The sequence below is a fragment of the Haliotis asinina genome, chromosome 6 (genome assembly GCF_037392515.1).
Source record: "Haliotis asinina isolate JCU_RB_2024 chromosome 6, JCU_Hal_asi_v2, whole genome shotgun sequence".
In the NCBI taxonomy this organism is placed as follows: Eukaryota; Metazoa; Mollusca; class Gastropoda; order Lepetellida; family Haliotidae; genus Haliotis; species Haliotis asinina.
The window spans coordinates 49,056,187-49,079,442 of record NC_090285.1 but is presented as its reverse complement, the minus strand read 5'-3'; the positions used below and the strand labels follow the sequence as shown (position 1 = coordinate 49,079,442).

At 40.0% G+C, this 23,256-nt stretch overlaps 1 protein-coding gene across 1 annotated transcript; it reads right to left on the bottom strand.

Moving 5' to 3' along the window:
* Window positions 1-216: 216 nt before the first annotated feature.
* On the bottom strand, window positions 217-21,785 carry LOC137287256 (uncharacterized). The gene is made up of 3 exons (XM_067819487.1): window positions 21,461-21,785; window positions 1,589-1,711; window positions 217-1,129 (listed from the first exon to the last, which is right to left on the bottom strand). The coding sequence occupies exons 1-3, from the start codon at window positions 21,530-21,532 to the stop codon at window positions 947-949; spliced, it is 378 nt and encodes a 125-aa protein (XP_067675588.1). The 5' UTR covers window positions 21,533-21,785; the 3' UTR covers window positions 217-946.
* Between the last annotated feature and the right edge of the window lie 1,471 nt (window positions 21,786-23,256).

The window sequence follows — 23,256 nt, the reverse complement described above, 5'->3', positions numbered from 1 at the left end:
AGCCTATGCTAACCTATAGAGTTACGACAAGTCGTAACGTTACCAATGTTTTGGTACCCTGACTCTTGTAGATCCTAATAATCAAGGCTCAAATTGGATATCGTCATATCATCCATTTAACCTTGTGTCATCCATCACAGAGTTATTCTCCTTGTCTCAGCAGCCATTGATACGTACCGTTCACCAGCGCGTTGGAACATATCACAGACACAAACGTACTAACGTAAATGTATTTGACACAAGTAGTATGGCATCGTGTAATGCTAGGTAATCCACGCTGTAGTGTCTTCTAATATAGCCACCCACCGCTGTGTCGAAGATGAAGACACCTTTTAAAAACTTCGACATATCCGATGTTAGACACTAGCGTAATCTCGTGACTAAACAGGAGTACTCCATGACCAATCGTAATTTGTTCGACACATCAGTGTGTGATCGTATCGTCAAGTCCGGATAAACATACTCCACACGTGGATATCTATCTAGTCTAGTATTTTCGTTGATGACTGTTATATATCTCGGTCTTGCATATTACAATGCATATGTGGCATGGCCTCATTTATTCCCCGACAGTACCCCAAGTTCATTTTAAATGTATGTGCAGATTCAACGCTGGCCTAAGTGGCCTGTATACCCACCTGAATCTTATCTCCCAGTCTCTGCGAGGTGTTGAAATTCAACCCCAATCCACGGAGTTCTATAAAACCCTCGGTGTCCATTTACGTCAATTTGTTTAATCTGTTTCTTAAACCTTGCCAAATCTCTTCCAATAAAATGATAATTACGTTTAACCATTGGGCATTTATACAACAGGCTTTCCTGGGATTCTCCGCTGTTTTCATTGGTATCCATTCCACACCACAAGGATGATGACGTCATACACAGAACTCCACCATCAACAAACAGCCGACAAGAGGTATCACCAGTTCCTTCTTCACTGACGGTATCAATCCACGGTTGTATCACAGTACCCGAAATTGTCACCGTGTTTAACTTTACACTTTAATCCTTTTTCACACTGGCACATGAAATCCTCGGTTTTCACCAAACAGAAATATTTCAGTTTTCGAAGTGGCTGACACTCCGTGAATCCGATTGCATATTTACTGACGTCTGCATATGTAATAACCTGTAACAATAAAAGTATAAGTTATGTTATTAAATGTTCATGTACAAATGCGCATACACACTTTAATTATAAAGCACACACACACACACACAAATACACACACACACACACGTACGTACAATGAGCAGGATAAGCTATTTTCTTTCATTGTCCGTTGTTTAACTAAACAAACGTCCAACTGTATGGCGACCATGTGTAAGTAGTCGAGTCTGGACCAAACAATCCAGTGACTGACATTATGAACATCGATAAACGCGATCAGTTGATCTGACCCAGTCCCGAGATACATGGTTCATCTTTGCAAATTGACATATGGCTATTTCATAGTACCTTGGACCGATTCCAATCATTTGTTTCGATAGACCGCTTCCGTGGGCGTGACCTCACTAGGCACTACGTACTATTCAAACTGTTAACTATTGAAGACGTCATCTCTCACTAACAATAAATCTATATCACCTTTTTAACACAACAGAAATGGTCCGGGCATGTTGAGTTCCGGAGGTCGCATGACATCGCCGGCTGGGGGATGAATTCCCCATGACCATTAGGCGAGGGGGCAGGGAGCACTACAGCTAGCATCTGAAACAAGGAGGAACAAAATATTACAAAAGATTAGTGTCTAATTAACGTTTCAGAGTAATCATTGCGTCGTGCATCAAATACTAGTATTGTTCAACATAAAACAACATTAACCACAAAAACACGCTTTTAAATGTCGTTTATGTTTTGAGCCTGTGTATTTACTGACGATTGAGGAACAAGATGTAGGTAAGATGTGTGTAATAAAGTCTGTTTTTTTGTTCGGCGCCAACTCCATAACGCACTGTGCTAACATTATCACCAAGATCAGTGTATAGACCCTTGGAGCATTATCAGGGTGCGCTAAGAGAGAGGGGCACAGAGTTGCGCACTCCCTCTTTTGTCCTAAACGTTTATTTAATGGCCATTGACACCCTCTTGAAAACGGTTGAAAAATAATCTGACTCCAACAAATAACGGACACTTCACTGATGATTGTCTAGAAAATACATTCCAGGGTAGGTTTCAAGTGTAACACTATCACAGCTACTTCCTCCGAATATTACAACTTTGGAAACGAAGTGGCCAATGATATAACTATTTTTAAGGTGAAAAACGTTTACATTGATCAAAATCCAGTACGGATTCTGAAGCCCCCAGAATGGGTCTCATCATAATGGGATTCAACAGCTCTTCGACCATTTTCAGAAATGTTCAACATCACGTTCTTCCGACGCCTCTTTTCTCCGCCGCAGCAATCACGGTATTATCATGGTGCATCACACAAGACCATGTCTCAGACCTAATTCCAGTTCGTGCCTTTTAGAGCAAATTACATCAGCGGCCTTTCTCTGCCCTCAGCAGTCTATGGCCATCAATTACCTAGACAGTGTTTTGTAGATTAGGATCCAAATCTAAGTATTTTCTAGTCCATTCTGAGACCATATTCCGTCCATTTAGGTTCTATTTTGCAGTCCGAGAGTGACTAGTTATAACCCGTCTGAGTGAAATATACCGGTCGCGTAATCGGGGCGACACATGCATTATAGCTGAATAACTCAGCTATGTTATTTAGTTCTATCGCATTCTGAACAAGCGCAACGTAAAATCGGACTTAATCACTCTTACTGAATTGTATATGGTCTATTTAAGGTAGTGCTTTCACTCTTGATGGGGTTGATACGAAGGTGAAGCTGTGTTTGGCTATCAGTGAACACGGATGAATTATTGAAGACCTGTCTTTGTAAGGGAAGTAGTAGTGTGTTGCGGTAATTGTCGATCGAAGCATCTTTGTGTGTGTCAATGAGATGTGAATGCTGACTTGATTCTCAGCGCCCCTTTCTATAGAGGATTAACCACCCAGTTACATCAATCACGCTGGTTTAGCGGCCGCGGTCATAAAGCTGGCATATTGAAACACTGGCGCATTCACCATTACATAAACGACTGGTTGGGTCGTTATTTAACGCCACACACAGCAATATTCCAGCCATATTGCGTTGGTCTGTAAAAATCGAGTCTTGACAAGAGAATCAAGTGATCAACAGCATGAGTACTGATATGGCATACGATAACACATATGACACCAAGTCAGCGAGCCTGACTACCCGGGTACCATTAGTCGCCTGCTGCAACAAGCATGGGTTGCTGAAGACCAGTTCTAGCCCAGATCCTCACCGTCACGTAAAAGGCCTTGGACACTTTCATGATACAAAATACATACTTGATCAAAACGTTACTTAACTGAAAATACTCGCCGAAACACTGCAAACTCTAGGACCACAAAGCAGCTAAGATACCCGTTGTTACGATAGGTGTTTATTGAGATCACTATGGTAACTATAACGCCTAACGCAATTGAGAGTGCTCTCCCCTTACTTCTTGTATATGGCGGCTGCAACGAATACACGTCGTGTTGAAAACTCAACAGTTTTCTATTCTTCGTAATTATTTGGGACTCATCAGAATTTTGGCCACTGACATACATGGTTGTAACCTTTCTTTGGCCCGGAAGTTTTCAGTTAACGTTTAATTGTTGCAAATGTGATTTGGCATTCTGATATCAGACAGTGGTTAACGCTGTATGGGAGTTCTGAATTCCGTTGAACATGTAATGATTCTTGCCAAAGTCACTTGTGTAAGCTGGGCAGTATCATGTTCTTTCGTTGATGTAGCGTAATACTTTTGAGGAGATTATTAGAAACGTGTTAAGTTCTTACGACCCCCCAAGGAGATTAGGGGTGGTGGGGTGGTAGGGGGCTGGGGCTTTAGTTTAGTGGTAAAGCCGAAGACCCGGGTTCAATTCCGTACATACAGTGTGTAAACCCCATTTCCAGTATCCCCAAAACATTGGTCCGTCATTCACTCAATCATACAGCGATGTATTTCACATTATATTGAAGCAGTTTTCAATTACAGTTTGTCATATATCATGCGACAAAGAGCCAACGTCTAAATGAGCAAAACAAGTGCAGATTACAACCAATCTCCTCGGTTCAGCTACTGAACATGAAACAATAGCGTGTCCTGCCTAACTCTGGACAGATGACAGATTTAATTTCAGGGATGAATTCCGTAACGCACCAATAAATCAGATAACATCAGCAGCTCAAGGGACGAAGGCTGGCAATTACAGCTGTATGACAAATAATTAACAGAAGCACGTGAATTGTCGATTGATATGAACAAATAGCAGCACCCCGTTAATGGGCCTTGTTACCGACATTGACGAAAGAAGCGATGACAGGCGTATTTTCAGATTAATGACATGTCTTAGAAAATGTAAGAGTGAGTGAGTGAGAGTGATTTTAAGCATGTAGGCAGTATTCCAGCAATATCATGGTGGGGGACACAAAAAATGGGTTTCATACATTGTAGTCATGTTGGAAATCGAGCCCGGGTTTAAAGCCCCGCTTTAACCATTTGACTTCCTCACCGCATCAGAAATGTAAGCAGAGGGTCACTATAGCATTGTACTCATATACAATAATAGTGTGGAGACTTAATAGCAGTTCATATTAAATGGCACGACTCTGTATTTTTTATTACTTGTTTGGATTTAATACAAGTTACAAGGCTACGATATTTTTATGTTAAGGTTATCTGGGTAACATACGGTCACACTGAGGTGTACATACACATCAAATGATACACCAAGAATATTCATAATTATGCAAAGAAGGGGAAATATAGACCTGGTTCTAAACCGGTATCTGGATATTGAAAGTTTCTGTTCGTACATGCACTACACACGTTACAAGGAGACGAGAAAACATCTTAATACAGGCAAACTGTATGAACAACAAAGAATTCCTGCTTGCACAAGAATCTGAATCGAAACGTCGCACTCACGAAATATAGAAGTGGTTATCAATATGGGAAAACATTTAAGAAAGAGTATGTTCTTTTATTCGCTTTGAAGATGTATGCCTGGATGTGATACAAAATCCTCTTCAGCTTCCTTACTCGTATAAATACAGGTAGGATCGTTTTTACTCCATCTGCTCAATGTTTCACAATGAACGCGACTCAGTCTACAAATGAATCTCGCTATCTATTCCCATTTGATTTGATTTTCACTAACCTCATTAAAATATTTTACAAAAGTTGTGAAAAACATTTCTTATTTTCACATTCTGATTTAAGTTTATTTGTGTTTATTCGTTTTCGGAGTGATCTTTCTAAAATAGCGACCAAAGAAAAGCCGGCAAAATAAAAACGACTGTAAATTATCAAAATAATTGTCAGTCTGTTTAAAAATAGCGAAAATCTCTCGAACATAACATGTCTATTCCCAGAGATCACTTGCCCTTTCGTCTTTTGTGGAAAAAAACCCCGAATTTACACGAATAAAGCGGAACCTGTGCACAAAGTTACCCGCATCAAATTATGCTATACGTCAACCTAACCAGGTTTACTCTTATATCATTTTAATCGCCTGACAACCTGGAACTGAGCAGCAGAGCAGAAGGAGAGAGCAGTCGGTATGTTACAGATGGAACACACACAAGAGCATGTGGCTAGGACCATGGGATGCTGCTAATCCACCGTCGGAAGACTTGTCACTTGTCTACGACAGACTGGCAGCACTGAAAGAGGCCAAAGAGTGGTATTTTGAAGGTCACTAGCCTAAAAGAGGACCGGTATTTACGACTGTTTCACTTGAGGAACCGATACGTCATACGTCCAAAGTTAAAGCATTGGACATCCAATACGCAGGCAGACTGTGACCAGACGTCTCCGCATTCATGGTCTCCGTTAACATCGGCCTTTAAATAGCGTGACGTTGATGTGCCAACGCCGACATGTCAGACGGAGATGAACCATGACTGCGACCTTGGCAGCAGCGAAACTGGCGAATAGTGAACTTTATTGACGAACGCAAGTTCCAGCTCTTCAAGGTCTGTTCCCAACTGAGCACCTTTGGGAAGGACTGGGACGTCGGAAACGCCAAATCAGTTATTGACGAAGAAAGCTTTAGAAGCTGCCCTGCAAAAGAAATGGCGTCGGATCCCTAATCAAGACGTCAGAAGACTCACCTACTCAGTTCGACGCTGGGTTCGGGTCTGCATCTCTGCTAGGGGTGGCCATACCCGGCACTGAACAATATATGCTGCCCATAAAGTTGTAAAAGCTCCCTGTCGATTCTGCATTGGTGATCGAATACTGGATAATTCAGTGTCATAATGAGATATCAGATCACGAGCTGCGTCGTTTTCCGTCGTGTTGTCCATTAAATACTGTTGCTGAATGATTGATTATACTAAAATAAAACAATAAAACATGTAATGTTACCATTTTTGGTTAAGTTTTGTTTTAGACCAGAAAAATATTTGGTGGCGTTTGTTTTGGACGCAGGAAAGGCATGAAAGTTAAAACATAACATAGTGTTGTGTGCAGAACACAAAATGAATGCTTCTGTTTTGCTGTAGTCATGGAAACCTAAAGATGTTCCATTCTCGGAACTGAAAACACTGTAGAAAGGAATACCTTATACATCACATTGCTTGGGAACCCACTGGCACTGAGTTTAAACGTCAGTGAAATGAGCTTAAAGCCGTACTTTAGATGAACTCCCCCAAATTTTGATCCATCCCAGTGTTAATCCTATCAAGGGATATATCACTGAAGAGCTCTGGCGATGTGACTGGATGTAATAGGATTTTTGTCATCTTAAACAGAATGTTAATTCGTCATTTCGGTTCAAGGCGTATCAAGAAAAACAGTTAAAACTTTCGCAGGCCGTAAACTTTTACCTCATCATTAAAACAGACCACTTTTCATGAACAAAGGGCCAGAAACCAGAGTCCATTAACACGCACGAGCTACTGAAGACAGACTCTAACCCGGATTTGCACGGGTCAAGTCTGTTTGTAGGCTACCGTCCACGAACAAGAGAATACTTATCAATCACTTGGACAATAGTGATAATGTACAATGTAAATGTGATCTTACATGCGTACACACAAAAAAGTCAAATCGTAGCTTACTTATCGGTAGACAGGTAAACAAAATAACAAAGCTATACTGAGAGGTTCTATTTAAGAACATGAACTTGACAAGTAGCAGTCTTTCGTTATCGTTTCTCATATTACACATCAAATATAAACGACAAACACTAACATTTAAACTTTATTATATTTTTACAGTTAATGGTAAATGGAAAAATACCAAGCGGAGTTTAAGTGAGGTGAGTACAGGCTATTTGGTTACTCAAAGGAAAATTAGGACACCCATTTTAGATGAACACAAGAGAGTACTTATCCCAATGACCAAAGACGTCTGTAGCTATGAATCAGCACGAATTTCAGATTCGAACCGACATCTTCAGCATCCCAGGGACACAACTGCTGTGGGGCCCTGGCCATCTAGGCTAGTCTTCTCTCCTCCATGAGCTGCAGTACTTGTATGAAATGAACACGTACTTTGTGTATTGTATAAACACCATATGACAACAACAGCGTTACCCACCATCTTGCATACCAATCAGGAAAATTTATTTCTGTGAACAATGTAAACGATCTGTCTTTACGAGCAGGTGTCATTGATGGCGAGCCACATGGGAAATCTCACAGGAATGTCCTTTGATATCATCAACAAAAGTCAGTAGAAAGTTAAGTGTTCTAGTTTAAAGACTTCGCGGGCGTGAAAAGGGTGTAAATAATTTATCTTCTAAAATTGTTATTCATCTTTTTTTTGTAAACCAGTATTTTGAAAATACGAGGTCCAGCATGCCAATTACATAACTGTGACGTCACGAACCCTAATGATGTCACAATGGTCTGCTTTGGGTTGTGATCGAATCATACAGCAACGATATCACCTTACAAATATCGCGACATTATACGCATACGGCAGCTAGTTTCCTGTATAGTCGATTTGGAATGATAAATAACACCCTAAGGTAAATCAACAACAAAACATCCAACATCCAGACCCCGACAACCATGGTAAACACTCTGAAACGGAATCTTTCCACAAACGTAAATATATATGTTAATTTATATAATTCTCGCACAATTCCCACAAAGATGTCTTTACAATCGGATGAAGGTGACAATCGAGACTGAAACATGCAGAGTTCGCGTGCTTTCCCCGAAAAAAGTTCCAATCACACCGACCGTTGAACTACCCTGTCAATAAAACCCTCCTTATCAAATCAATGAAAATCGACTTAAGCTCACTATACTTCTTATCAAGGCCCTTATAATCTGTTTAGTCAGGTCATCGGTGCAGGCCACAGAAATCAATTCAACCTTGATTTGGACGTTGAATGAAACATAAGAAAAGCCAAAGACATCAGCCAGAAAGGCAGTTATCAAGATCTAACTAAAGCCTCGTCTAAGTTATTTCGACTAATTTCATTGGATGAAAAATAAGCCCATGTGTGTTGATTCGATTTTGTTGTTTGTCTTTTATGACGAGACAGGCAATAATTTGCACTCTGTGATTAAACCCCGTCTTCAATTTCACGTAAATCCTGCAAAGAGTTTAGAGGCTTCTATCAAATCCACCGTTTGCCTTTCCTTCCATGGCGTTCCAGTATTAACGGGCTCTGTAGGAGGGGAAGATTGCTCCACCGTTGTTTCTGCGCTAGTTTATTCAACGCTAGGTGTAAATGTGCTTAAGGAATAAACGTCTTTACTTTGGTTTCTAGGTAAATTTACCATCGTTGAAACTGCGCATTGCTATAAACAATTTGAATTTAAACCAGACAGCCGGTAAACCTGCATGTACCATTTACTCTGCAGCTGGGCAGATTGGTTTAGTCTAAGAATAACTGCTCGCATTCAAGGGTCCAACCGAATGATTCTACAAAGAGAACATAATATTTCGAGTACCTGCCGAAGCAGTTTCCAGTCCAAATAGTATCGCGTTTACGGATATATGTAATAATACTGGGTAATTCCATAAAAGTAATCACACTGACACTTTTAGAGAGAAAAAAAACATTTTGCACCTATATATGAAGCAAAGGTTTCTTTGTCGACTAAAATACAAATAACATCGCTATGCTTTACTAGAACTTTGGGTTTTTTATTGATGCTAATCTGACATGTGAAGATCCGGGGTTGAACAGGCCTTTAGCAACCCATGCTTGCCACAAAAGGCCACCAAGGTTGTCGGGATCAGGTCGTCAGGCTCGCTGACTTGGTTCACACATGTCATCGGTTCCCAACTGCGCCGATCGATGCTCATGTTGTGAACCACTGGATTGTCTGGTCCAGACTTAGTTATTTACAGAATGCCGCCATATAGCTGAAATATTGCTGAGTGCGGCTCACTCACTCGACGTTAATCTACCCTTCCCATATCTGACTTCTTTATTGGCATAAATAACAACTGTCATTGGCTGTATCATCCTATATTAGCTGAGTCCAATGTTTTACTGAACCATAACATGGCTCAGCTTACTGAGGAAAATGATTTCGTTAGATAAGTCTTTGTTACATATATCACTGCTTTCCTTTCACCTGAAGTCGTGACTGCTTACCTTGACTGTACCCGATTTCGTTACTGTATCGCTCTACCCATATTAGTAACACTGTATCTTCTAATTTCCGAGTTCGCAAAGGTTTCAGTTCTCTGGAACCCTTTAACACATTATTTCTCTGTCCAACCTTTCTTTCCAGCTTACCGTCGCTTTATCACGAGCGGACTGACTATGACTATCACGCATGTAATATGGATGGGAAACCTTAAGTAAAGGAAACTACAAGATAAATTGATCAAGAGTTGCATAGACGTGTGTCTCACACGACTGTGTCCAGGAATATCTTGAAGTGCTCTGATGGTGCGATACAGTCCATGAATACAGTAATGAGGCTCCTCGAGGTGTTTTTTCCTTCCTTCTTGGGATCAAATCGATCAGACATTGCTGAAAGTAGCAGTCGGAAAGCACGAGGAACTGTTAATAATTCATGAAGGAATCGGGCAGCAATGTCTCTGGAACCTGTCGAGGAAGGTGTTTTGTCGTTCGCTATGCAGGACACGTTCAGGACTGAGCATAATTGAACGCATAATAAATCGAACGTCATGGACCTACGACATGGTTAAAACGTGCAAGGGTTTTCTTATACCAATCCGCGTTTAGATCCGGTCAAACAATGAATACCCCGTTTATTTCATTTTAAGACTGTTTTGGTCGTCCATCGAGGAAACTCAGTCATCCGGATGTAAAATGTAAATATAAAAATATTAATCGGGTGTTAAAACAGTTTGCTTAACAGGTTCTCTAATTAACACAAAAAACCCCAAGTGTCTCAATGAAGAGGTGATCGCTATTCACCAAGGAATATATATCTGACTGCCCTAATGATTATCGATCACCTTTTTATTGAAATGCTTACGTCTGCATTTTCCTCTATAGCGGGCTTGACCACTCAGTCATGATCGACAACTGGGTTTCAACTTCGTTCGCTAAAAATCATATTGAGTAAACACTAATGTTTAACTGACCCACATCTACGTACTGCCTATAAGGGGACATTCGGCCATTACCCGAAGTAAATGCATGCGCAGGTCATGACATTTACCCCACACCATTGCAATGAATGATTGTTTATTTATACTTATACACGATACATTTGTCACAGGTTGTTGTGAGGAAATCATAGAATAAAAATACCATTTTGCAAGCACATGGTAATAATAACATATGCCTCCCAATATATAAAAGGATTCCGCTTTAAGCATATATTTCGTAATATGAGTGTTGTGCAGTACTATATATGATGTAAATTTATTTCTACCAGGAACACAGGTATGGTTCTGACACGCAAGAAACAACGATAGCAAATTGCTGCACCTCAGATTTTGCCACCCGTAACCGCAGGAAGGATTCTGAAAAATGCAGGCATATGTAATCAAGGGATCTGCCCACTCCAACGAAGACAATCAATTTCTATGCCCAATTTATATACTCTAAGCTGTATTCCCTCTTTAACGGAGTGTGTCAATGGCCCAGTGGGTAAAGAAACTCCCCTGAACGTTGATCGTAGGTTCGATACCCGTCACACTTAGTGATTTTACTTTTATCTTTAGTGTAGCTCGGCATTAGAAAGAGATCGACCAGCACGCACGACTACCTTCGTGGTAACCTTCTATAACCTGCAGTATTCCATTCTTAGTTTATTGCGTTTTCTTTTGCTCCAGTTGTGATTACACGTGGAAGGAATCAACATTTGGTAAAAACACAGCATTATTTTCCTCATTCCATCAGTGATTCTAAGGAAGCCAGAGCTATAAATGATATCGATTCTTCCATTCGACAACCTTGCGTAATTTGAAGTTAAACTCATTTCCGTGTTTATTATCAATAAAGATAATTCTTACGTCGCTTCCGTGTTATTAATCTCCATGACAACAAAACACACTGGGCCAAACTGTCACACAATTTTGACTCTTGGCGTTCTTAATTCGCTTCCAAGGCGGGCGTTATTGGTTGTAATTACATCAAACGTCTGTCTTGCGGACCAGAATGTAACACGGATCACATTTATGATCGCATTAAGCCATAACCAAAGACTGGAATCCTTTCAAACAAATATTACTTTCCAATATCGTTCCAACATAAAAAATGGAACGGTTACTGATCTATGAGTGATTACATTTAAGTTTCGACTTATCAAGAAAAATAGTAGTAATATTCATGAATATCAACGCTAACCAAACCCATTCTTGCAAAGATGATTTGTCACTGTGTTTGTTTATATTCCAGATGTTCAAGACGTTTATTACGCCACAGCTTTCTCGACATGTTTAGGGGGAAAGGAAGAGATTCCTTTGTCCAAGGCCTTCTTCAGGAGGAAAGAAACATAGTTCTTTGTTCGAGACTTTCTTTAGGAGAAAGGAAGATAATATATTTTGTTCAAGACCTTCTTGAGGTGGAATGGACGGAAAGGTCTTTTAAGACCTTCAAGAAAAAAGGAAGAGAATCCTTTGTTTTCTTCGAGAGAAAGGGAGTAGGCTGCAGTACTTCCATCATATGTTTAGGAGAATGAAAGAGAATCTTTAAAACTTTGTCGGGAGAAACGAAGAGAACCCTTAGTTCAAGAAATTTCTACGAGAGAAAGGAAGAGAATCCTTTGTTTCATTGATCAGCATTTTTTGACAGGAAAAAGAGCCTTTGTTTACGACTTTTATTACTTCGCTGTATTTAAGGAGACATGAGGAGAGTTCATTGTTTCATTGTATTAAGTTCATACGAAATAGCTTGGTTTAATTAGGTTATTGTACAAGACGACCTGAACTGAAACAAGTGACAAGCTATGTATACTTAAGCAATAGTTTAGCAAAAACATGCATGATTCACAGTCAGTATAAAGATACATCTCTAAAAATATGGTGGATGCTGAACCTATCATCAAGTTCTTAACTGGAATCAAACAGATGTGGGAAAGGTCAGCACCAAGTGACTGCACCTTACACGAAATTTGTTTAATCACACACGTGAAAGAAAACGCTTCCATATTCTCTAAAAGATTTATGACACATTCTTAATATACATAAAAAGAAAACAGTTTATACAATGACGCGGCATGGACACATTAACGAGGACCGTCGGGATTGCTTCTTGTTTCCAAAACTAATTCCATCACAAGTGACACACAACCACGCCATACGTGTAACAACATGTCATATTTCTCTGCAACAAAAAAGATGCTTGCGTCGAGAGGTTTTCAATTTTTGCCAATTCGACATTGGCTTGATGCGCATGAAAAAGCGTATTTTATAACAATGTGCTGCTAACATTTTGGAATCAGGTTCTTGGGTCTGTGCCCAAAGTTAAGATCACTTGTAAACACATTCTGTATACTTAGCCACCAAAACACCTTCCAATGTCAGCGTAGGATTATGTCCATTCCCCCAGCAATATCACAAATAACCCTGTCAAGAAGAACTGACGTAAAGATGATTTATGACATAATTGGTGCCACTGACCTTTATGTTTGCACAAAACAAACCTTCTATAGCTGTATTTTTCATCCTTCGGATATGGGGTTTACATTATACAGCGAGTCTGACATTGACTAAGTGGTACTTGTTCCCAGATCGATCTACGATGTTCTGTAATATACAAGGGTTAAAGATGGAGAATATTTGCGCCTAGCAATGGTAATAGTCTATATCGCTTGGGTCCCTCTACGCATCTTCCGCTTCTTGAACAAGCTGGAGGGTAGACGCGGACGTCAGAGAAGACAACTTGAGATATTCCGACCAATCGCGGGTCACTCAGATGAGGACACGTCAGTAATAGCATATATGTAGTGCATGATTGCTTTTGCTTCTCCTTCTAACTATAATACTGTTGGTGAGAAAACATCTGTTGGCATGGATACTGATAATCATCCATAATGTACGTGCGTGATTAGAGAAGCAAATTACAATTATTCGGAAAAATAAATTTCATCAATGACTGATTAACTAAAAATTATCAAAGATGATAACAGAGAAAGGAATCACATTAAACTAACGATTGCACAGGGATGTGTAAAAATACAACGTATTGATAGTACAGAGAAATGCATTTAGTAAGAGAGAATGAAAGAGTGAGTTACTTCAGTTTTATGCTGCTTTTAGTACTATTCCGCAATATCACGTCGGAGAACACCAGAAAGGGGCTTCGCATAACGAAACCATTTGAGGAATCGAACTCAGACCTAAGGCATGACGAGAGAGCGCTGATTAAACCAATATCAAAATTTAAGAAGAGACAACTACCGCTGTCAGTTTCGGAAAATGAAAAATCGAGACATAGCAAACCTGATTCAAAGAATTTATGGCGTTCGTGATCTAGGTGAACTGTGCTGAAGGAAAGTCTTAAATGTATCCTCAGTTACGGTTTTAATTATGCTTCGCTGTGCATGTACTGTGGATTTAGTTTCAATTCGACTCATTCAGTCTCTCATTTCACCCTTTTGCCAGGTTCTCCATTAACTTCTACAACGATGAAGGTATTTACAAGCTTCCAGACCAGCGTAATTCATCTTTAGAATCAGAAGCATGCATCTCTATAGATCAGTCGAAAATACATTCTGTTACAGCAAAACTTCAAGGAACTGTGTGTACAAGTTTATTTTGGGTTAAAGAGTATCGAATATCTGTCAGAGGAAGAAAATTGATATCCTGAGTCAGAACCTTAGCTCTTGTCACAGAATAATTTATCTCCTCATACAACATCGAAGATGCTCTGCTGTCAGTAGGAGGATCAACATGCGTCGAAGAGTATCTGATGCGTTTTTATGACCTTGCGTTTCAGCTTAAACCGTGGTGCATCAATCTGACGAATGCCTTTGAACGGTTTCTGAATCCGATGCCCAAGTGTTTAATTCTGCTGTTTAACTCTCCGAGTGAAGTGCTCACTACTGTGGTAGTGGTTAATAACGTATGAGGATCTATTATACACACGTCAAACATTTCCTAAATGCTTCTGAACCCTCGCGCTGTGATAGAGAATGAACTAGGCTTAACGCAAGTTTAAACTGTATCCCAGGGATATCACAGCGTGTCAGATTGGGGTGTGAGGAAAATCTTAAGGTAAGTAGGGCTCACAGTTTTGCGATGGGGAAAGGTATGGTGCCGACAAACCATTAAACATAATGGGGTCAAAACAAGATTCAGCCATAATTATCGGTTGCTGGTGAGCACAAGGTACGCAATCCTGCACAGAGAAGTGAGGTGCCGGAGACGACTGGCAACTCTACTGTGACACAGCAAGGATAGAACAGAGTTGAAAATGTAACATCAAGCAGGATTGACGGATCCAGCGAGCGTCCCCTTTTGTCCCGAAAGTTTATTGAATGACCATTGAAACTCTCGAGAAAACGGGTGAAAATAAACTGTGCACCCCCACTTTTTTGATCTGTGCATCCGCCACTGTAGCAGGCATATTTGCATCATTATAAAGTACCGAGTCCCTTTATGATTATGATCATGATTATGTTCAGAGTGAGTAAACTACATCATAATATCATTGGATATCTTTATAATTTACATGTTTTTCCCCGAGTCTTGTCAATCACATTAGTGTCAAAAGGTTCACGCAATTTTAATTTATTACATAACTGGTTCTACAGGCTTTTATCAAAAGCGACAAAATAATTATTTTGGTGGCCTAGATATGACTGAGGTTGTTGACGTGCTAGTATCACAAGATAATCAGTTTTCATGATACCCTCCACATGTTCTTGGTCGTACCATGCATGGACCTCTGGGTCAACTCCACTTGTATTTCGAGGACGGTAACAGGAGGGTCGTGGTACGCCATCATGTTGCGCTTGTGTCCACGCTGGTGTCCAATGACAAGATGACGGGCAGTGTCATTATGTTGATTGTATATTCTACACTTCATATTCACTTTCTGATGCAACATCAAACATTGGCGGTTTCCCGCGAGTGGCCCTACGCTGCAAACAGTCTTCAACAAGGGAGACAGTTCTATGAATATACAACTTCTTCATTACAATATATGTGACGTTGCAGAGCAGACGCAAACACTGGAGTCGAGGAAGTTATCACGGTGTTGGCGTGTACACCGACATGCATTCATATGTTGTAATAAAGAGGTAACTGTTGTATATCCACAGGACTATCTCCCGTGTTCCCCATATCAACTGCTACATGTCACTCATAGCAGTAGCAGTGGCGGCGGTGGTGGTAGTGGTAGTAGCAGTAGTAGCAGAGTAGTAACAGCAGTAGTAGTAACAGTAGGAACAGATTTATATTTTGTAGTAGTAGTACATGCAGTAGTAGTTGTAGCAGTAGTAGTAGTGGTAGAAGTACTAGTTGGTAGTAGTCGCAGCAGCAGCAATAGTAGTAACAGTAGGAATAGATTTATATTTTGTAGTAGTAGTACATGCAGTAGTAGTAGTAGTAGTAGTAGTAGTAGTAGTAGTTGTAGTAGCAGCAGCAGCAGCAGCAGTAGTAGGGATATATATACTTTGAGTCGCGAATGCCAACACAAGTGCTATTCTTATGCGCGTTCTGGAATTATATCCATGGCAACATAATTACTCTGCGCAAGTATTTCGTAAGCTATCAAAAACGAGAATATGACATAAACTAGCACATGGTCATCGTGAAACGTACAACCGGCGAAACTACATGACACATAGACTCACAAGACGTAATTAAGATTGTCGTCTATAGACGCTCCATAATATTGCAGAATCAGAATCAGCAACACGAGGATGTTGTTCGTCTTAAAGATAACTCTGAAACTCTGTCGGAAAATACCATGAGAATCGTCACGACCCCAAACATTTTGTCCCTTGGATATTTGTCCTCCGTATATCAGATGTGTCCATATACATTTGTAGCGAAGCTATATTTAGATATACCAGCGTCTCGTTCATTAATCTGACAGCGATTGGCAGTTGCTATCGCCCGTCTACGCAATTTATTGCCTATCTATAGATATCTAGATACCGTAGATCTGGATATAAATGGGTCCAGTTGCCCCGAGACTATTCATATATTCCAGACTGATGGCACTCATTAATGGAAAACATATCACATTTCGGCTTTCTGTCTTTAATGATGGAAAGATCAAAGTTAATCTTTGCCCTATGTTTGCATCTACATTCATTTACATCGTTTAGTCTCGGGTCTAATGCGAAACAAACGCACCCACATGGAAGAAATCGTTGATAGGGAACGCTAATCGGCTGATTCAGATAAAAGACCAATCATAACCATTTCACGGGGACGTTCAGCATCAATTCCTAGACAACAGAAGCATCACTGATGATGACGACGCAGTCAGACAGACAACCATAATGGGTGGTATCGTTTAGAGAGATGAACGATGCTGGCTAGTTAGGAACACGCGCGGTATTCCGTGCTGAATTACGTAGGAAGTTAACTGTTCGGTTTGGCTTCATTTGTTAATAGATGAGCCATTGCAAGCTACAAACACAACAGTTTGAACATTACGTAAGCGAGTTCGGCTAACGCCTGTTTATTATTCGTCATTACAATTATTATCACATCGCGTATATTACATCTGGGGCAAAATTTAAGTTCATCAATGTAAACCAATTTGTATGGTGCTAACGAATCGAGGATTGTTTGTTTGCTGTGTTTAATGCCGCACTCAGCCATATTCCAGCTATATGGAGGTGGTTTGTAAAAGATCAAGCCTGGACCAAACAATCCGGTGACTGACAGCGAGAGCATCGATATCGACGCAATTGGGATACAATGACATATGCCAGAAAAGTCAGCGAGCCTGCCACACGATCCCGTTAGTTGCCTATTACGACCTGCATGGTTAGTGAAGGCCAATTCTATCGGGTGGAGTGAGTGAGTTAATATTTATCGTCACATCGGCAATGTTGCAGCCATATCGTGCAATCAAATACTACACAGCATATCAAGAATATTAGTAACTAAAACCCTCATGATGAAGAACAGTAAAACCACTAGTATATCACAGGTATCCATTTAAAACTAGTAAATAAATCTAAAACAGTATAGAGGGCAATACAATATAAAATCAGGCTATAGATTGTCAACCACTGAAGGTAGATCACCATACTAGGGACCATGGGGAGTTACAGTACATTTGCTTCCTGCATGGACCCTAGCTGGATTTACATCATCCCTTCAGCTGTTAGCAATTTATACACATCTAGCCATACATTACATCAGAAGATGACATTCCCCCCGGTCCCCACATATTTGAAAGGACAGTCTGACAGTTTCTTGATGTTTTCTTAGTGTAAGTTTGAATCGTTTCCATGCAAGTCATGAAAAATACAAATGCCATATATCTGTAAACAGCAAAAGGCACCACTTCCAGATCTGCCAAGATCTGTTGAAAGATATCAAATGGTTTTCGAGTTGTGCTCCGGAAACGAAGCCTATCCCTCCATTTTGAGACCATGTCAGAATTGTTTCCATGGAAACCAGGAAAAATAAATATACCAAAACACTGTAAATAGAAAAAGGCACCACTTTGTGGTCTGCTTCAAATATCTGCCAAGTTTTGCTGTAAGATATTGAAGCGTATTAGAGTTGTGCTCCGGAAACGAAGCCCATCCCGTCATTTTGAGACAAAGTCAGAATCGTTTCCATGGAAACTGGGAAAATGATAAATCACAAAAATTTTTAAATAGCAAAAGGCACCACTTTAGAGTCTCCCCTACATATCTGCCAAGTTTTGCAGAAAGCTATTGAGAAGGTTTTGAGTTGTGCTCCGGAAACGAAGCCCATCCCTCCATTTTGAGACAAAGTCCGAAACTTTTCCATGGAAACCCAGGAAATTATAAATCACATAAACCTGTAAAGAGCAAAAGGCACCACTTTGGCATCTACCACATATAACTAACAACTTTTGCTGACAGAGATGTGCTCCGGAAACGAAATACACCTCTCACTTTTGAGACAAAGTTCGAATCGTTTCCATGGAAACCGAGAAACACAGAAATCACAAAAACCTGTAAATAGCAAAAGGCACCAATTCAGGTTCTGATTGACATATCTACCAAGTTTTGCAGAAAAATATAGAATGTTTCTTGAGTTCTGCTCAACACAACGAAACACACCCCACCATTAGGCTGACACCAACATGTTCCTTAAAACCAAAAACCGATAAAAATGCCCAAACTCTCTAAATAGCAAAAAGCACAGCTATAGGTTGAGATTATTATATCTATCAAGTTTGGTCCAAAAATATTGAACGGTTTATGAGTTATGCTCCGGAAACAAAATGATTACGGACGGACGGACGGACAGACGTGGTGTCGACTATACTCCCCGCATTACATGCCATGGGGATAAAAATACACATATGCTACGATTAAACAGTAGAAAGTTGACTTCGAATATTTTGGGACTTTCGTACTCTCTCGGGAAGAAAATATCTTTACAGTACTTTAAAGTCCATCGAGGATACAGCCATTTACAGTCTTAGTTATTAATTCAAACTTCCAATCATAAAATATTTATACATTTACAAGTCAGATAACAAATCCAATTCTTTTAAAAATGTAATAATGAAATGAGAGCGGTTATTAGTAAAAAAGCCTTCATAGACTGTGAATTGACATGTTTGTCCTTTGTGATGGAATATTCAACACAGTCAAGCGAGACATGCTTGACCGTGATTCTTTCATCACAAGGGATGAAGAACGGAGGATCCTCACCTTTCGATTGCTATTCATATGTGTATCTGGTGTAGCCTTAACGAGTGGAATCAAAGATTACAGTTGTTGCCGTTATAGCTGAGGATACTAACTGTTCGTCACTAAATGATAGTTATTCGCAGAGTGACTCAGGTCTGAGACCTTTACCTTGTTCATGGAACCAGGGGCCATGGTGTTGACATACCTACATTTATAATCTTCTCCAGCCACGATTGAATGTTTCCCAAGGGACGCAACTCTGCACAGCTAATTGCTGCGCCAGCAACCCCGTCTGAACTCCACAACATCAAAACAGTATCAGCTAGTACAGACCTCTGTTTCACTGTCCCTGAATAGTTCTCTGTCGGACAACTCTGTCTGCAATGCTAGAGTCCTAAATGAAGCAAGTCTAGATTTCCTCAGTTTATGAATCTCCCACCTCACTGGGGCTCCATTTCCATCATATGGAATTAATTGTTTTAATCAAAATTATATATTTTAATGAAAAGTATATATTTTAAGGCTAAGCGTTGGTCAACAAGTACAGTCAGGACATGGTCGGACATATTCTATAGATCTCACAATTTATCTACTCATTTTCCCATTAGACAATATGCCTGGAGGACGGATCGTGATTTAACATATATTACAGTTTCTTACTTTGAAATGCAAAGAATTGATAAACATGAGTTATAGAATTTGTAGATATCAGTTTGTCAAACACCTCGTTTCGGAGTTAATTCTTACTCATCCCAGTTACAAGTGAGATTAAACTTTCTGAGAAATGTACAGATTCTAATACTTGTTTGGGTTGAGTCCAATCCAGGATTCGAACCCATATCCTCAAGGTATGTATGGCAATGACCAGCAGACAGTCTAACCCACTCGTGGCGAATGTTTAGTTTTACAACTTACGAAAATGGCATTTATACTGATTCCACGTTTATCAAGTAGGACAGAAAAAACATGGCTGTACCAAGACGAGAAACAATAACACTGGTATATACGAGCAGGTAATACATTATTAATTCAAATCATCTGGATGTTTGTGTTCATGACGTATGTCATATCGCTATGTTGATAATACACTGTATACTGTTGTGAGACGTTGTAGAACACAGTTATTATCCTTCTGTTAAGAACGACTGGGTCACACACTGACCGAGAATCAATGGTAAAAACGGACGTAGATATCGGTAGATTTGTTTACTATAAATACGGTTTAACAGGTACATTCGTTCAATAAAATCGATGGCATTTGCTCTATAACCTCAATTCGCCTATCTGTTAAGGTGAACCAGTTCATGTTTGAGTTTAGTTTGAGTACAAACGTAATTTTATGACATGAATCAACAAACACAATCACGCTCCCATGTCTGCTTGTGTTATTATTACAATTAACAACGGTTATTACGTCTACTTGTGTTATTATTACAATTAACTACGGTTATAACGTCTACCTGTGTTATTATTACAATTAACTCCGGTTATAACGAACTCAAAGCGAACTCTAATTTCAGTTCGAGTTAACCGTTGCATTTCGACAGAATTATACACCAAGTGGCAAAAGCATTGTTATATCCGTCAGGGTGTTATCTACATACTTTACGATACTTGTAACGAAGCTGAAATGCGCCTGTTCCATGACCAAGCAGAATATCATGTCATTATTTCCACATCCTTACTTTGGAGTCATTATTTCCACATCCTTACTTTGGAGTCATTATTTCCACATCCTTACTTTGGAAACTAAACATTCTTATCAAATGTATAGTATCTGTTGTATAAGTAGATATTGAACCTCTTGTCAGTGATCCACGATTGTGCATCAACATGTTCCTTTCGTTCGTGACATCGCATACAACATCTTAAATAAATACTGTTGATGCACACACACACACACACACACACGCACGCACGCACGCACGCACGCACGCGCGCGCGTATTGCCAAGTGTTATGTTATTTGAATATGACCCAAGGCGTGTGAAAATAATGTTGTCAACTCGTGTGACATTTGGACGACGATCTAACAAACCCACTCCACACACGAATCGGCATTTTGCCATAGTTTTCTCTGGACCTTCCGAGAGACTGTCATCGTACACGCTCGAAAGTATAGAACTGTAACACAGGTAAATGCTTCAGAACAAGCATGAATACATATGGGGAAAACATCTTACCTGTACAAATACAAAGCCTAATAAAGCGAGGCAGGCCCGTGGCATCTTTCTTGGTTCCACGTCAGCATGCATTAGCACCGCTCGTGCACTTCATCTCGAGCCGAGGCACTCGCACAAAAGAGGCACAGTTCCAGGTTAGGCCTTGGACTCGGGCAATGGTCGCGCTTCCTTGGCCGGCACTCATTAGCCCGGGCTATAATTGATCGACCCCATACGGTCTGGATAGATCTGCCATCACAACCCAAATGTCCGTAAATTAGATAACACAGTTCGGCATTTGGTTTTTGCAGACATCAACCACCGACTGTCGATAAATCGAGTGTTCCATAAAATTGCCTAGAACTCGTGTGGTTGCAGCGTGGAGAAGGGCGCAGTTCGATTGGTACTGTGGTGTCTCAGGTGCGTGTGATCTTTCGATGTCGATTTTATGCTGGTCTGTATCAAAATCCCTGATCGTATTTATCCCTTCAGTCGATCCGGTCTGTAATGGAAAAGCTGTATGAAGTAAGTCTAGATTTTCCCGAGGTTTCACACTGGGCTTCTTTTCAGTTTAAACAGATTTACTTGATACAGTCATATACTTTCCACTCATATTTTCTCTTTAATCTGTATGAAACCTACTTCATCAACTCTACACCACTAAAAACCCAGCTAACGATAGCAACACTTCTAAACCACAACATAGGTGTTGTCTACAAAATCAACTGTAACTGTGGCGAAGCCTTTGTAGGCGAAACTTCCCGTCCCATGAACACCAGAATCAAAACATCTACCACAAATTCAGACCGAAAATCAGATATCTGACATCACATCATCAAGTGCTCTTGTCATAACATAATTTGGAACAGCGTGGCAATATTACCTGACATCCTCCAAGACTTCACGTAAAGAAAACAAAAGCAGTTCAAAAGGATATCTCATCTGCGCACTATGAGATCATTAAAACAACAGAACAGCACTCCAACCTTCATTGCAAATAATCCTATCAGTCATGTATATTTTCTTCCGCCTCATTGACAGTTGGCTTCCTCGTACTGTCACTGTATCATTACCAATATCCATTCGTGTTGTTAATCACTTTGATGCATACCTCACTCATCTGATCTGGGTACTTCACTATTACTTGACAACGGTAAGGGAATCTGTACCGAGGAAAACGACAAACCCATCGATATCCCCACCAACAGCAAAATTCTCTTCGTAAATATGTCTTTTAGTTATGATTATGTCAAATGTTTTGGCATGTATAAAGCACCGTGGAAGGAAAGTATTGAAAGGTTTTTAAGTTCTGCTGAAAGGAGCACTACGACCAAATTTTGTCGAAGTCGAACATGTTGCCATGGAAACACAAAATATATTTCATTCAGAATTCCAAAACTACATGTACACTACCAGACCTATCTATGTGCCAGGACACACTGAACGGCATGAAAGTTCTGCTTCGGAAACGATCACTACTACCAAATTTAGTCAAAGTCGAATATGTTAAACGTAAGAAACAATGAAAGTAAAACCTAGGCGTCTTTAACATGTACGTTTCTGTTGTTTTCATGGCAGTTAAGATATTTGCATGAATGAAAATGAAAAGATTTTAGTAGATATTACGATATCTTGAGGTTAGAGTAGCTTTTGCTGTCTTTGTGTTGAAACAGACAGCACTAAATATAAAAAAATATGGTTAGTTGTATTTACTGGATGGATGGATGTACATTTAAGAAACATAAACAGCTTGCAGAAAATCTGCCAATCACTTCATCAGATGATTATATTTTCTCTGAAAGCTCCCCAAAAATGCT